The 16,945-nt window shown below is 52.5% G+C and overlaps 1 protein-coding gene across 2 annotated transcripts; it reads left to right on the forward strand.

Annotated features, from left to right (window-relative positions):
- Positions 1 to 647: 647 nt before the first annotated feature.
- LOC136486821 (GDT1-like protein 3) lies at positions 648 to 10,290 on the forward strand. 2 transcript variants are annotated; one of them, XM_066483848.1, is made up of 10 exons: positions 648 to 950; positions 1,057 to 1,110; positions 1,227 to 1,355; positions 1,533 to 1,631; positions 2,049 to 2,121; positions 8,532 to 8,617; positions 9,312 to 9,395; positions 9,566 to 9,625; positions 9,773 to 9,968; positions 10,050 to 10,290. In XM_066483848.1, the coding sequence occupies exons 1-9, from the start codon at positions 885 to 887 to the stop codon at positions 9,959 to 9,961; spliced, it is 840 nt and encodes a 279-aa protein (XP_066339945.1). In that variant the 5' UTR covers positions 648 to 884; the 3' UTR covers positions 9,962 to 9,968; positions 10,050 to 10,290. The 2 variants fall into 2 exon arrangements, with proteins under 2 accessions (XP_066339945.1, XP_066339946.1); XM_066483849.1 differs by lacking the exon at positions 1,057 to 1,110 and having other exon boundaries at positions 664 to 793.
- Positions 10,291 to 16,945: the final 6,655 nt, after the last annotated feature.

Genomic DNA, 16,945 nt, shown 5'->3' on the forward strand with positions numbered 1-16,945 from the left:
TTGAAACCTTCGTTGATTTGATTTTGGCGTGAAATTCACTTGTTCTCTCCTCATAGAAACATTGCTGCTAATGCCAGACTCGATAGTTTTCCTACCTTACATGTATGCATTCTTCCACTTTCATTCATTTATATATACTTCATTAACCACTTAATAATCGTTTGAGACCGGGCATGAAAGGTTCGGCAACATGTTTCCATGACAAAAAAAAAACGACCATCATATCCTTCCGTAGCTATCAAATCTCTTCAGAGCATCTTCCCCAGCTCACCATAGATTCATATTGGTCACTAATAGTACTTTTTACTGTAGTAAATTTGACTATATGTTTTTTTAAAAAAATCTTAGATACTTCAATGTATATAACATTAATGAAGTATGTTCAATAAAGAATCATATATATAAAAACTTGATATATCTAAAAAAAATCTTTTGTAGAAAAAAACGTATGGTTAAAATTGCTATAGTAAAAATTCAATCACAAGTAAACGAAAACGGAGGTAGTTCTCTTTTTATTTGGGAGAATGCTCACAAATACACTTCCCGAATACGTAGGGCCCACACGTCATATTGCAGCTTTTATTATTTTGTTTTCTTTTCTCTCTCAGCAGGGTCTCTTCTTCCCCGTCGCTGCCCGCCTCGTCAAAATCCCGCGGACGCCCCTCCTCTTCGCGGCTGCCGTGCCGCGCTCCCCTCCTCCTCCTCCTCCTCGCGCTGCTCTCGGCCGGTCGCCGCCGCCGCTCGCAGCCTCTTCCACAGCTTCTCAAATCAGAAGGAAACACAGGAACGACGGGTACGAGGGAGGAATCTGCCATCCCGTCTCACCGTTCTCCCCATTCTGAGAGGGTTCCCAGGACCTAGGGTTCGTGAGATCCAGCCCCAGGATGGATCCGAACCCTAGAGCTCCCCTTCTCCTCGCCGTCATCGTCCTCGCGCTCGGCGCATCCGTGGTAAAGACCTGGCCCGAGCAAAGTTCGGATCTTTGGGTTCAAGGTTCTTTGAATCCAGCTTGTTCACTGGCAAGATTGATGAGGGTCTTCTGCGTGTATCGTGCAGGCGGCGGGCGCCGAGGACGACGCGTCGGGGATCTCTCTGGGCCGGCGCGCTGGGGTGGGAAATCCCGATTACTTCGCGTAGCAAGAACTCTGTCCGATTGAGGATGTCGTTTTGGTGTCAAATTTGTCAATTTTGATGTCTGATTGGCGCTGGTGGTGCCGTTTTCACAGGGCTTCTTGCACGGCCTGAAGAAGAAGGACGCACTGGTGGAGGGCGATCATGGGGTGGCCCTTGACGAGGTTGGACCGGGGCTGTTCGATGCGCTCTTCGCCAGCCTCTCCATGATACTAGTCAGTGAGGTACTGATTAGTGGTGTGAGCTAGGGAAGATTTGAGATTGGGAAATGGCCTCTGTGTAGCTGCTGTCCTACTGCATTGCCTTGGCTGTGAGATTTGGATGTGTGGCTGTGCCTTCGATGGTGGTGCCACAGCACGGGCTTAACAAGCTGTTCAAAATTTTCTTCTGTGGTGATGTAGATTGGAGATGAGACCTTTATCATTGCTGCGCTGATGGCGATGCGGCACCCCAAGTCAATTGTGTTGTCTGGTGCACTATCTGCACTTTACGTGATGACGGTGAGCTATTTAATTGCTCTTTATCTATAGTAATTCCTGTTGCTTATGTGCTACACAATGCAAAATCAATATGGGAGTATCTGATACAAGTTAGAATTAAAAGGATGCATTTTCTAATGCCACTTATGTCTTAACTAGTTTGATCTACTTGTTTCTTTTATGCCCTTGGTATGTAACAATGTCTAGGTTCAGATATAAAATCTATCTGATGCTCAATATAGAGGTTTGCACTGTCCATATCTTAAGGGCGTTATTGCTATGTTCCATTTAACTTTGGTGCTTGTGCTAGTATTTAGTTTCATGTATGCCAACTCCATAGTTTTTATTTGTCTAAGCTGTTGCCGCAAAGTATTTCGATTCTCTATGCTGCTTACATATTTCGTTCCCCCCCCCCCCCCCCCCCCCCCCCCCAACAAGGTATTATCAACTGGACTTGGTAGAATAGTGCCCAACTTGATATCAAGGAAGCACACTAATAGTGCTGCTACAGGTACTTATGTTCTTTTAGTTGTGAATGCTTTTCATATCGTCATGTTGGCATTTATATTGTATATTACTGATGCAAGCATTATGCAAGTTTTGTGTTATCTGGGGTGAGAAAAAGATGATTATACTTCCCCCAAATTATATGGAAAGAATGGTGATATTCTTGGGCTAACATGCACAACTCAATTCATTCAAGATCCTACCTGGAAAAAAAAATCCTTGATCCTTCTGATAGGATAAGTCTCTGTGTTGGCTGGTCTTTGTGGGGCTGCAGCATATGGTCCTTGTGGCTGCATGGTGGTCTTGCTGTCCATCAAGGACAGCATCCTTGACTGGCTAGGACAACATCTTAGCATCTAGGATAGCATCTGTTTTAGGACAGCATCTAGGACAACATCTAGGACAGCATCTTAGCATCTAGGACAGTATCTTGGTATATGCTTGGCTGGCTAGCAGCCTATAAATATGTATCTTCAACCCCTCAGGTTGGCATGACATTTGTGTGAGAAATAAACCAGAAAATTGCCCCAACTCCTAGTGCCATTCTCTCTCGATGAGAGTAAGAATTCTGCTACTATCAAGAGTAAGAATTCAGCGACTAACAAGTGGTATCAGAGCCGTACTATCCTGTAGCCTGAGCATCTCTTCCTCATCTCCTTTCCCAACCTCGCAACAGCCCCAGCTGGGAGCAATAGCAGCTCCGGCCGCTCCTGCTCACTCCTCTCCCTCCGCGCTGAAGCAGCCCTCTCCCCACGCAGCAGCCCCCCTGTAGCGTGCCATGTCCGCAGGACAGTCTCAGCGCTCGGTCGCGTCGAGTACGCGGCGTCGGCAGGGGGCTGAACTTGCCGCGGCAGAGGAACGCGAGCGAGTGGCGGCAGAGACCGCTGCGGCGGCGGCAAGGGCGTCGAAGCTGGCAGCGGCGGAGCTGGCAGCAGCCAGAGCGGAGGCGGAAGCGGCGGCGGCGGCGGATGCAAGCGCGTGCGGCGGCAGCAGAGGTCGAGGTTCTGCGCGGCAGCATCAGCAGCTCCGTTTCTGCTGACGACAGCGCCGACACGGACCTCGAGCTGCTGGGGAGGGAGGCAACGCGAGCGCGGGCGGCGCAGGTGGGCAGCCGCGCACTGCCCACGAGCGTGGCGGCAGCCCAGACAGGCGCGGACGAGCCGGCGGCTCTCCTAGGAGGAGGCGCGCATGGCGGTGGCACTCCTGGAGGAGGCGCGCACGGCAACGGTGGCGGACGGGTCGATGGAGAGCGCGGCCTTCACAGGCAGCGTGGCTCTCTCCCCGGATCGGTATCATGGTTACCACGGGCTCCAGGCTGTTGTTCAGGGACGTCGGCCCCGGCGGTGGGTGGCCTACCCTCAGTAAGATCAACTACGTCGAGTGACCCTCAGTAAGACCAACTACGTCGAGTGGGCTGCGGTGATGAGGGTAAAGCTCCTAGGTGCGGCACATGTGGGAGGCAGTCCGGTACGGCGACGTCGACTACGATCCAGGATCGATCGGCGCTGGATACCCTCATCGCTTGCAGTCCCGTCCGAGATGCAGTTCTCGCTTACCAACAAGCGGACTGCCAAGGAGGCTTGAGACGCCATTGCTAGCGGCACGCATCGGCAGCGACCGTGCCCGCAAGTCCACACTGCAGGCACTTTCGCAAGGAGTGGGAGAACCTGGCCTTCAAGCCAGGTGAGGATGTTGATGACTTTGCTCTCCGTCTCAATACTCTGTTGCAGAAGATGGTGCAGTTCGGTGATGACACCTACGGCGAGGAGAGCTGTAGAAAAGCTCTTCCGCTGCGTCCCCGAGAAGTACAAGCAGATGGCTCGCTCGATCGAGTCTCTGCTGGATCTCCCCACGATGTCGATCGAGGAGGCGATAGGTCGTCGACAGCGATGAGCCACAGTCTCTCTCGGGGCCCATCACCACTGGCGGGAAGCTCCTTCTCACTCGGGAGCTAGTGGGTTGCCTGCCAAGGTAACCGGAAGAAGGGGGAGTCTTCTTCCGCGACAGGCGGCCGCAAGCGTGGCAAGCCGCGCAAGGCGCGCAGAGACGCCCAGGCCGGGGCGCGAGGACAGTGCTGAGGGTGATGCCCTGCGGAGGCGCCCAGGGCAGGCGCCGCCGGCAAGCACAAGCAGGCACAAGACGACACCTGCCACAACTGCGGCTAGCTTGGCCATTGGGCCAAGGACTGTCGACAAGCCACGACGCGGCCATGCCCATGTCGCACAGGCGGAGGAGCCGGCTCTGTTCATGGCACATGCAAGCATCGAGCTACCTCCAGCGGCACTGGCCGCAGCGGCTCTCCTCCACCTTGACTGAGCCAAAAGCACACGCCCTCCTCGACGACGGCTCCGGCAACGACAAGACTGACGGGTGGTGCCTCGACACCAGCGCCACCCATCACATGACCGGTCGACGGGAGTTCTTCACCGAGCTTGACTTCCAGCAATCCGAGGCTCCAGTCAAGTTTGGGGATGCCTCCTGGTGTGGAGATCAAGGGCGTCGGCTCCGTCATCCTTCACCGTCGTGTCTGGTGAGCACAGGCTGCTCACCGGAGTCTACTACATCCCCGCGTTGAGGAACTCTATCATTAGCTTGGGACAGTTGGATGAGAACGGTTCCCGCGTGGTGGTTGAGGATGGAGTCATGAGGATTTGGGATCGCTGTCGTCGCCTTCTTGCCAAGGTAGCCAGAAGCGCAAATCGACTCTACGTCCTTGACGTGCAGGTAGGCACAACCCCTCTGTCTCGCTGATCGTCGGGATGACTGAGGCGTGGCAGTGGCACGAGCGCTTCGGACACCTTCACTTCGAGGCCCTGAAGCGGCTCAGTGCCACGGAGATGGTGCGAGGCTTGCCGTGCCTCGACCATGTGGAGCAGCTCTACGACGTCTGCGTGTTGACGAAGCAGCTCCCCTTTCCCCAGCGGGCGAGCTTTCGAGTCAAGGAGAGGCTCGAGCTTGTGCACGGGGACTTGTGTGGCCCGGTGACACCGGCCACACCGGGAGGACGACGCTACTTCCTGCTGCTCGTCGACGACCTCTCCCGCTACATGTGGGTGATGGTTCTCGGCAGCAAGGGAGAGGCTGCGGACGCCATCAGGCGCGCGCATGCTGCTGCGGAGGCGGAGTGCGGCCGCAAGCTGCGCGTGCTGCACACCGACAACGGCGGCGAATTCACGACGGCTGAATTTGCGTCGTACTGCGCTGATAAGGGCATTCAGCGCCACTACGCGCCGTACAGCCCGCAGCAGAACGGCGTCGTCGAGCGGCGCAACCAGACGGTTGTGGGGATGGCTCAGGCCCTTCTCAAGCAGAGGGGGATGCCGGCTGTCTTCTGGGGAGAGGCGGTGGTGTCGGCCGTCTACATCCTCAACCGCTCGCCTACCAAGGCGCTCGACGGCAGGACGCCGTATGAGGCTTGGCATGGGCGCAAGCTGGCAGTCTCTCACTTGCGGGTCTTCGGCTGCCTCGCGTTCGCCAAGGAGCTTGGCCACATCAGCAAGCTCGACGACAGGAGCACTCCGGGAGTGTTCATCGGCTACGCGAAGGGCTCGAAGGCCTACCGCATCCTTGACCCAAAGACACAACGTGTGCGCACGGCGCGCGATGTTGTGTTCAATGAAGGGCGAGGATGGGCGTGGGACAAGGCGGTGGACGACGGCTCGGCTTCGACGTACGACGACTTCACTGTCGAGTACGTTCACTTCGAGGGAGCTGGGGGAGTAGGCAGCTCTTCTTCGACGAGCGCGTCTACCCCAGTCCCCTGAGCCTCCACCGACCTCGGCGTCTGCTACTCCGACAGCACCACGCTCTCCAGCCAGGACCTCGGCTGCGATAAGTTCTTCGCCGGCTCCACCACAGCCGGCACCGCCACGCACTCCTAGCACCGACAGGCACCTCTCCGGGCACTGTCTACTCCAACACCAGCTTGTGTCGAGCACAACCCGGTTGAGCTCGCTACTCTACTCTCCCACGACGAGGAGCGCATTGACACGTACCACGACGGCGAGTCGTTGCGGTACCGTATGATGGAGACACTTCTCGGCAACCAGCCGGTGCCGGGACTGGTGCCTCACGACCTGGAGGCACAGTTGCACCTTGCGTGTGACGACGGCGAGCCTCGGTCGTTTGCTGAGGCTGAGAGACACGCGGGATGGCGCGCCGCGATGCAGTTGGAGATGGATGCGATTGAGAAGAACCGCACCTGGGAGCTTGCTGACCTTCCTCGGGGCCACATCGCGATCACCCTTAAGTGGGTGTACAAGCTGAAGAGGGATGAAGCCGGCGCCATCGTCAAGCACAAGGCTCACTTGGTGGCATGAGGTTTCGTGCAGCAGGAGGGGGTCGACTTCGACGACGCCTTTGCTCCCGTGGCACGGATGGAGTCCGTGCGACTCCTTGCGCTAGCTGCCCAGGAGGGCTGGCGTGTTCATCACATGGACGTCAAGTCGGCGTTCTTTAACAGCGACTTGAAGGAGGAGGTCTACGTGCACCAGCCGCTGGGATTTGCGATCCCCGGCAAGGAGGGCAAGGTGCTCCGCCTGCACAAGGCCCTCTATGGCTGGCTTGCGGCAGGCACCGAGGAATGCCAAGTTGGATTCCACGCTAAAGGGGATGGGCTTCGAGCAAAGCCCGCACAAGGCGGCCATCTACCGACGGGGCAGTGGAGGAAATGCTCTGCTGGTGGGTGTCTACGTCGACGACTTGGTGATCACCGGCACCAAGGATGCGGAGGTGGCGGCATTCAAGGAAGAGATGAAGGCCACCTTCTAGATGAGTGACCTGGGGCTTCTCTACTACCTGGGAATCGAGGTGCACCAGGATGACTCCGGGATCATGCTTTGACAGACCGCCTACGCCAAGCGCGTCGTTGAGCTAGCCGGGCTCACCGACTGCAACCCAGCTCTCACTCCAATGGAGGAGAGGCTGAAGCTGAGCCGCGATAGCACGACGGAGGAGGTGGACGCTACGTAGTACCGGCGTCTTGTGGGGAGCCTTCGCTACCTCGCCCACACACGGCCGGACTTGCATTCTCCGTCGGCTACGTTAGTTGGTTCATGCAGCGACCGACGACGGAACACCAGCAGGCTGTGAAGAGGATCATCCGCTACGTTGCGGGGACTCTCGACCACGGCCTCTACTACCCTAGGTGCCCTGGGGCGGCACACTTCGTCGGGTACAGCGACAGCGACCACGCCGGCGACATCGACACCAGCAAGAGCACGAGCGGGATCCTCTTCCTCCTCGGCAAGTGCCTCGTTAGCTTGGCAGTCGGTCAAGCAGCAGGTGGTGGCCCTGTCCAGCTGCGAGGCCGAGTACATAGCGGCCTCCATCGCTTCGACTCAGGCGCTCTGGCTCGCTCGACTGCTTGGTGATCTACTCGGCAGAGACACTAGAGCGGTGGAGTTCAGGATGGACAACAAGTCTGCTCTGGCCCTGACAAAGAACTCCGTTTTCCATGAACGGAGTAAGCACATCCGAGGCTGTTTGGAGGAAGGGAGCATCAAGGCAAGCTACATCAACATCAAGGACCAGCTTGCGGACCTGTTTACCAAGCCTCTTGGTAGGATCAAGTTCCTTGAGCTCTGCTCCAGGACCGGGATGGTTCAACTTTCCCACAAGACGACGCATAAGACTTAGGGGGAAAATGATGGGATAAGTCTCTGTGTTGGCTGGTCTTTGTGGGGCTGCAGCATATGGTCCTTGTGGCTGCATGGTGGTCTTGCTGTCCATCAAGGACAGCATCCTTGACTGACTAGGACAACATCTTAGCATCTAGGACAACATCTGTTTTAGGACAGCATCTATGACAGCATCTTAGCATTTAGGACAGCATCTAGGACAACATCTAGGACAGCATCTTGGCATATGCTTGGCTGGCTAGCAGCCTATAAATATGTATCCCCAACCCCTCAGGTTGGCATGGCATTTGTGTGAGAAATAAACCAGAAAATTGCTTCAACTCCTAGTGTCATCCTTTCTCGATGAGAGTAAGAATTCATGCTACTATCAAGAGTAAGAATTCAGCGACTAACACCTTCATTTGATCATTTCCCTTAATATTATTGTGATGATAAATAAATTCTTCCCACTTGAACTGAAGACAGGCTATCTGAAACCTGTTCCACTTATGTGGAGATGCTGGAATTATTTTATTTGAACTGAAAATGTACTGAGACACGCTAATGATTGATGTTAAAAGCAGTATTAAGGTATTTGAAACACCAACCATTAGTTTGACTCTAAAGGCTTTGCAACTTGAGTGATTTTCGGGTATCAGGGCATGGGCATGGGAGTTAGGATACACTGGTAGTCCTAGTAGCTGGAATTGCCATGTTTGCATTTGAAATAATTTGGCACACTGACATGTCCTTGCCATTGCTCATGAGTGACCTCTCAAATTTGTTTACCTGCCAGTTTTGTACTTGTTCTTTGGACTACGGTTGCTGTATATTGCTTGGAAATCTGACCCAAAGGGATCCCAGAAGAAGGAAATGGAAGAAGTACGTGTCTTTTTTCCAGTATAGCCTTTGCTTATGCATATTGCGGCTCATTTGTTGTATTGTATGACATGTTCTTGTTCTGAACATGGGGGGCTTGGAAAATGTCCATTATTGTTTTGGTGTTTGGTTCTACTTGCTAGTCCATTACATCTTTCCTTGTTTACCTGCTGTTTTGGACATTTTGCCATCTACTAATATCAATATCATGTGGGTACTCCTAAAATAATTTTGTGTATGGTCAAAGTACTGGAAGGTTGAATGTGTGCATTCTAGAATGAGAAGCAAAAGAGAGACTGAGGGAGGTAGTCCAATGTACTAAAATAGAAACCATCATTGGTTTCTTGTGGAATCTTGAAGTACTTGAAGTACAAGTTCACTTATGTTTAAAGGAAAACATTATTGATCCCACCGTTAATCACTGGAAGGTCTCTTGCCGGTTCTTATGCTAAGTAAGAGCATGATACCTGTACTCTGTAAAAACTAGCAGCTGTATGAACTGAGGTGCAGGCATATGAACTATCGGTAAAAGCTATTGATGAAAATAAGGTCATGTAAAAGGTCCATTAATTTGCACAACTGGAAAACTATATGGTTATACCTTGCTTTTAAACTTCAATGTATGCTCTCAAAAGTGCTACATATCTTTGATGTACTTTTAGTTATGAATTAATGACATATATGCATGTGTGAGCAGGTAGAAGAGAAGCTTGAGTCTGGTCAAGGAAAATCAACCATCCGTAGGTTCTTTGCAAGATTTTGTACACCAATCTTTTTGGAGGTTAGTTTGTTACCTTATGGAGGTTAGTTTGTTACCTTATGGAAGTGTGTCAGATGCTTCTGTTGCTTCTGTATAAGTCAGTCCATAACAAATGTATTGTGTACCTGTGATATGTGACTCATTATGAGACACCTTGGGTTTAACATTTTAACTCTTTATTCTGGTTGCAGGCTTTCATCTTAACCTTCTTAGCTGAATGGGGTGACCGAAGCCAAATAGCAACAATTGCGGTAGGATACTGCTCCACTTACTGAAATTCTTTGATGTATCGAACGTTGTATTTTTCATCGAGGGCTGTGATACTATAGGAACTTGCACATTCATAAGCAAAAATCTGTATCTTACAAAGTTTCTTTACTTCTGTTATCACCATGCAGCTGGCAACACACAAGAATGCAATTGGAGTTGCAGTCGGAGCATCATTGGGGCACACAGTGTGCACATCTCTTGCTGTGGTAGGAGGGAGCATGTTGGCATCAAAGATTTCGCAGCAAACAGTAGCGACAATTGGAGGTGTTCTCTTCTTAGGGTTTTCTGTTTCATCCTACTTCTACCCTCCGTTGTGATGAAAAGGTACTAGCAGCTACTTCCACTTGGATGGTAGTCTTGAATTGTTTCATGTTCTGCTGTATGAAACATAGTAACTTCCCGCAGGTTGCTGATCGAAACAAAGATGATGAAGTAACCCAAATCATTCCAGCACGCCTCGAGTCGCAGGCTCCATGTAATGTACAGACACATTCCTGACAACAATGTTCTATGCCATGCTGCCTTCAGTCCGTATGTATAAGCTGTCTCATTGATAGCATGGCCAATTTTTTATTGCTTGTATCCAAAGTATAACTTGTACTATACGCTGCTCCAATCTCTTCACCAAGAAAAAGTTTCCATATCATTGTTTGCTTCTCTGATATTACATTTTTGTCTCTTAGCTTTGTTTCTCGATCGCTGAAAGGTGCTAAAATCATAGACTTCATCTGGGTCAGTTCTTGCTTCCAGGCCTTGAACAAAAGAGCTTATTGTCGAATTAAGCGATATAGGGCGTGTTTATTTGCCTGGACGTGGGGAGCCAGGCTGGGTCCAGGGATGCAGGCCCAACTGTTGCAATGCAGCTTGTTTGGTCACTCTTCCTATCTGGGCCTGGCTGCTGGGAGATTGTGTTTATTTGCCTGGGCGGTTGTTAGGAATCCCAATTGCCTCCCAACTGTCTAGTTGGGACGGTGTTTGTTTGTCTGAACAGCAACCACCAACACCAGATGCATTTCAATGGAATAGCAAGCACACATGATAAGAGCAGATGCCACAACACAATTATGAATGGACAATGAAGCTAAATAGAGCGGAGTTCAGGTACTTAGCAGTATCATTACAACATCATAAATTTGATATTACAATTACTAACTAAATGTTGTAGCCACTGCACTTCTTCAACTTGATCCACATCGCACACACCAGAGCACAAAGGAAAAAAATCACCACTGTCTTGTAACTGATAGCAGAGGAAGAAGATTTAGAAGTAGAGGTTGAGTTGATTCGTTGAGTTGAAAGCAGCCATAGCTTCGTCTACGAGTTGTACTTCTTATGCACAGATCCACTATAACCCAGGACATACTCACTGCACTCAGCTCAACTGGTGTACATAGCAGGTTGCTTTTCCTTGAAAACAACATACTAAGCACACATTGTTCTGCAGTTTTAAAACAACAAAGCCTTAGTCAAAAATGTTTCAGGTGCAATACACCGGTTTGTTCAATGAGGCTGTCTAGTCCAGTTGAAGTGGTAGACAAACTCAAGAAACAAACCGTTGGAATACACATGGTCAAGGTGCAGTAGACATCACAGACAGCTGTACAAATGCCTCAGCTATTCATGTATTGCATCATAGGCAAAAAAAAAGTATGTGGCCTCAGACTTTATCATGATTCAATACATTCTTATAAGGGTCACCGGTGGCACTGCAAAAGTTTCAAATAGAACAAAACAGAGGAGGGCGTAGTTTGTTTGCCTGGAGAAGCCAAATGTAGACAATAGAAAACCAAGGTCATGACAACCATGGAAGCATGAGAGACGTCCAACCCAAGCCATCAGAGCATCTGTGAGAGAGCAGTTGCTTGGGTATGGACGTCTCACATGTTTTGATGACAGCCATGAGAACCAAAAAACCAAGCATAAAGACAGAAGCATAAGCAGTGCCACCTCTATAAGCAGTAGGAAACCTTCGCAGTCAAAATAACCAAGTTCATGACAGCCATGGAATCGTGAGACACATCCAACCCGAGCCATCAACAAAGAATAGAAAGAGTTGTTGCATGGGTATGGATGTATCTCACGATTCAATGACAGCCATGAGAACCACATTCACCAGATCATAAGCAGCGCCACCTGTATAAATAATTGTCATCATTGGCCTCAAACATCAGAATCAACAAAACAGCAAGAAAACCAGCAAGAATACCAGAAAAAACACTAGGTCCAACTGATTACATTACAAATTACATGGCATGCAGCCACCAAATGGTTCAATAGTTCAACAGCCAAGGGTCCATGGAGCGTCCCCACATAAGTTCCCATTACATGCCAGCTATAGTTACCCACCTCCTCAATCATAAAAGAACCACAAACCCAAAAGTAGTGTGTTAGGCCGTTAGTGCTGCACAGCTAGAACACAGGAGCAAAAGTAGGCAAAAGTTAGTCAAGGAAAGTGGTGGAGGGTGGAGGAACTGCATATATATAATCCTCAACTACTTCCCTCCAAGTCCAGGGCAGGCCCTAGACCATCTACATGTAGTAGTGCTTGGCAAGGTAGGTCCTTAGCCACAGAACCCTGTGACTGTCAATTATGTTGACATAAGCAGTGGCATGTGTTTTGTTGTCCAGAAGGTGGGAGAAGGCAACAATGAGGGCTTCCTTAGAAAAGCCAGGTGAAAGGATCAAGATGCCCAAGAGGGGGGTGAATTGGGGTAATTCTAAATTTCTTTGCAATAATTAAGTCCAACGGTTAGCCCAATTAATCCCATTGTGCCTAGAAAGTGTTTCTATTGATCTACCGCACAAAAGTTTAGCAACCTATGTTCCAATCCTACTCTAGCATAACAATTCTATGAATGTAAATAACAAGAATTGAATTGCTCAAAGTAAATGCACTAAAGTAAAGAGAGAAGGAGGAACGCGGCGATGTTTTGTCGAGGTATCAGAGAGTTGCCACTCCCCACTAGTCCTCGTTGGAGCACCCGCGCAAGGGTGTAGCTCCCCCTTGATCCGTGCAAGGATCAAGTGCTCTCTATGGGTCGATTCTTTGACACTCCGTCGCAGTGAATCACCCACAACCACTCACAACTTGAGTTGGGTCATCCACAAGCTCCACCGGATGATCACTAAGCTCCCAATCACCACCAAGCCAGTCTAGGTGATGGCGATCACCAAGAGTAACAAGCACGAACTTTCACTTGACCACTACAAGCCTAATGAGAAGGGTGGATGCACACTTTGCTACTCTTGCTTTCACTAATGAGGGCTCTCTTTGGGATTCTCAAATCTCAATCACCTCACTAGGACATTGCTCTTCTTGGCACTCTCAAAGGTGTTTCTCAGCTGTTGGAATGAGCAGAAGTACCCCCTCATACGAATGGAGGAAGTATTTATAACCTTGGTTGAAAAACAAACCAGTTATGTGCCTTTGCGGGGTGACCGGACTGCTTCGTCATGTTGACCGAACGCTCCGGTCAGTTCTTCCCCGAACTCCAGTGTTGAAGTTGTGACCGGACGTGTCCGGTCACTGATTTTTCCTCTCTAGAGCCTTACTGGAGTCGACTAGGACGCTGGGACCCAGCGTTCGGTCCACTCACCTCTCAGCGTCCGGTCGCACCAGACAAAATCACCTTGATCAAATGAACTGACTAGACTCTGCGCCAGCGTCCGGTCACTCCGGAATCAGCGGCCGGTCAGCATTTGACCCTCCATTCACTTCCAACTCTCAATCATACGTAAATGAAGTTTGCTCCAATGGATCTAAGGACTTTTTAGGAGCTACCTAGTGCTAGATTTAACAAGTGTGCACCACACCTAACCCACTAGACTCACCTAAGTTAAGTTATCCGTCCATACCCCCCTTAATAGTATGGCCAAAGAAAAAACAAAGTCCTAAACTACTATAAGTGTCTCTTTGTCGGTGTTTTGGGTCCGGCGGATCCTCAACCGACTAGTGAAAGTGTACTACGTGCCCCTAATTCCGGATGGTGATGCAAAGAGACATAAGGTTTATACTGGTTCAGGCAATAGGTGCCCTACGTCCAGTCTGAGAGAGCGATCTTGTATTCCTTGCACCGAGGTGCTTGTAGTAGGGGCTTACAAGCTGAGCGAGAGAGGGAGCTAGTCCCAGGTCTCTACGTAGAGTGGCGTGGGTTGCTTGAGATGTTGATCTCTTGCAGTGAGAGAGCGTGTGTATTACAGAGCGTTGTGCGTTGCTTGCCCGTGTGAGTCTCCTCCCCTAGAAGCGGCCCTAGTCACTCCCTTTTATAGTTGAAGGGAGGCACAGGGGCGGTACATGGATTCGTTACGTGGCGTTTTGTGAGCAGAGGCGGTATGTCCGAGCCCTATAGCTCGTCACTGTGGCGCTTGGTCGGTGGAGCGGCCTTGTCCTCGGTGCACTAGAGCGACGCGCCGGTCACGCCTGATCCTGTGCGATGTGGGAGCTCCTACCGCTTGACGCTGGGCATGGTGCGTACTGCGGACGACATGCCGGTCCCAGAGTGCTGACAACGTGGAGAGCCGAGGCCTAGTCGGTGCAGAGGCTGAACCATTGTGGGGAGGCTCAGCGGGCGCGAGTCCCAAGGCTATAGGAGCCCGAAAGCGGATAGCCAAGGCTCGGAGCGAGCAGTTGGTCTTGTACGTTGATTCCGAGGCTACAGGGACCCGGACTTGACTTTCCACGCCACGCTGTCCTTGGACCAGGGGTTAGGTAGCACAGCACAGCACGGGTGTCAGTCATGGGCATAGTGCCGAGCACAATGGCCGGTAACCCCCACCCCGTCCTGTTTCGGACGGCATGGCGTCGATGTGACTCCCGTCTCGTCGGCCACTTCGCTGTATTGTGCCGCCGTTCGGCTGACGTCGCGGGAGTGGTTGGACGCGTTGGTTGGACGTGACGTCCTGTCAGAGAAGTCGGTCAAGGCGGCGGTGACGGGGTTGATGCCGAGCCAGCCTCGAGCGAGTCAGAGAATCGGTACCTCGTTCGAGGCCTTGCGGGGCCTCGGGCGAGGCGGAGAATCGATACCTCGTCCGAGGCCTTGCGGCGCGGGGCCTCGGGCGAGGCGGAGAATCGGTACCTCGTCCGAGGCCTTGTGGTTTCATTCTAGGCCGAGCCCACTTCGGGTGAGCCCGTATACTGTTCGAGGTGGGTCGGGCGGTCTAGCCGAGCCTCGGATAAGGTGGGGGTTTGCCGGTGGTTGTCTCTTGGCTTCGATATTTACAAGGTCTAAGCGATTTTTTCGGTTCTTGCTTAGGGGACCCATTTTTATGGTACCCGATAGTAGCCCCCGAGCCTCGGGGAGAGTGTGAGTGCTCTCCCTGAGGTTTTGACGAGACTTGACTCGCGGCATGGTGTTTCGTACTCGAGGCTTCGGTGGGTGCGCGTGAGCGCACCCGCCGGGTGTAGCCCCCGAGGCCCTGGAGGAGTGGATTTATTCCTCCAGGGGCTTTTCTCATGTTGAGTGAGGGGTTTTATCGCGTTTGCCGAGCCCACGAGTGCGAGTTCGGGTCGCTGGGCCTCGGTTTGGTTGCAGGAAGAGCCCTCGAGCCTCTGCTCGGAGCAAGAGGGCGATCAGGAGTTTCCCTGTCTTTTTTGTGCGGCCCTCGCGCATCCTTTTCGTTCGGAAGGAGGGGTGTTTATCGCGTTCGCCGAGCCCACGAGTGCGAGTTTGGGTCGCTGGGCCTCGGTTTGGTTGCAGGAAGAGCCCCCGAGCCTCTGCTCGGAGCAAGAGGGCGATCAGGAGTTTCCCTGTCTTTTTTGTGCGGCCCTCGCGCATCCTTTTCGTTCGGAAGGAGGGGTGTTTATCGCGTTCACCGAGCCCCCGAGTGCGAGTTCGGGTCGCTGGGTCTCGGCTTGGTTGTAGGAAGAGCCCCCGAGCCTCTGCTCGGAGCAAGAGGGCAATCAGGAGTTTCCCTATCTTTTTTGTGCGGCCCTCGCGCGTCCTTTTCGTTCGGAAGGAGGGGTGTTTATCGTGTTTTGCCGAGCCCACAAGTACGAGTTTGGGTCGCTGGGCCTCGGCTTGGTTGCAGGAAGAGCCCCTGAGCCTCTGCTCGGGGCAAGAGGGCGATCAGGAGTTTCCTTGTCTTTTCTGTGCGGCCCTCGCGCATCCTTTTCGTTCGGAAGGAGGGGCGGAGTATACCAGGCTACCCTCGGTGGGCGCGAGCAGTGACACCTCCAGTGAGCTGTTACCGGGTAAGTCCGAGTGGAGGCCCGTGCCCCATTCGATAGGGGTCGGCTAGCGGTATGGAGACGTACTCCAAAAGTACTAGAGGGCTTCTCTAGTGGGTCACAGGACCGTTCGATTGGCCCCGGGGGCTCAGTGCCTCCCTACGGTGGGATCCCATTCAGAGACCTCCCTACCGGTCTCGGACACGACTTAGGGCATCCCAAGCAATTGCTTGCTTGGGCCTCGGCCATGTACGGGCTCGCCCATAGTCATCCCTGACTCTGTTTGTCCTAGGGCGGCTATCGAAGCCCTCTGGGGCCCAGCCTTCGAACCCCTAGACCGTAACGGGCTCGGTGCCCAGTTCCTTAGTCTGAAAGGAATCGGGTGGGGGATATTCCCTTCCCATCGGCTGACGACGGCGGGTGCGCTTTTTTGAGGCGGTTCCTTGGGGAGACGGAATGGCGCCTGCCGTTGTTGTGGTCGGATGCGACGCGATGTCTGTGGACGGGATGTTACTGTGTGCGGTTTGGTCGCATGGGCGGTTTGGTCGGATCCAGATTAACTGCGCTAGATCTGAGGGAAATTTTCTCAGTTTTGTCGCCCGCCTGTTTCGCCCTCCTCCCTCATAAATACATGATGAGCCGCGCCCCGCTCCTCCTTGCCTTTTCCGCCTGCGTTCGCCCCTTCTGCCCTCGAGCGGTTGCTAAGAACAGAGGAAGAGAGCGCCGGGGAGAAGAAGGGAGAAGGGGGAGGAAAGGAGAGAGAGAGCGAGAGAGATAGCGAGAGCACGCCTTACCGCCGTAGCCACATTTTCCACCGTACCCATGGCCGGCGGCACTGTTGTCCTCCAGGCAGATCCTTGGGGTCGAGTCAGGTAGCTCCCTCGAGAGCCGCTTGATCGCGTTGAGCGGCCGAGTCCCTGAGCGGCTCCGGGGGGCGCTGCATATGGGCGTCAAGCGCACCCTGGCCGTTGTCTCCTCGCACTACGCCGGCATCGACCTCGAGGCCATCAGCGGTGGTTACGTCGTGGCTGAGGATGATGAGAAGGTCGAGGAGGAGGTCATGAAGCTAGTGGAGGCGGCTGAGGCCCCTGGCACGGCACTGGCCAGGTTGTTCAAAGAGGAGGTGGTTCCTCCT

This window comes from Miscanthus floridulus, chromosome 10, assembly GCF_019320115.1.
Source record: "Miscanthus floridulus cultivar M001 chromosome 10, ASM1932011v1, whole genome shotgun sequence".
Lineage (NCBI taxonomy): Eukaryota > Viridiplantae > Streptophyta > Magnoliopsida > Poales > Poaceae > Miscanthus > Miscanthus floridulus.

Coding starts and splice junctions, on each gene's coding strand:
- LOC136486821 (XM_066483848.1), top strand. CDS start 885: ATGGATCCGAACCCTAGAGCTCCCCTTCTCCTCGCCGTCATCGTCCTC. Junction 1,632..2,048: donor CTGCACTTTACGTGATGACG/GTGAGCTATTTA, acceptor CCCCCCAACAAG/GTATTATCAACTGGACTTGG. Junction 8,618..9,311: donor AGAAGAAGGAAATGGAAGAA/GTACGTGTCTTT, acceptor ATGTGTGAGCAG/GTAGAAGAGAAGCTTGAGTC.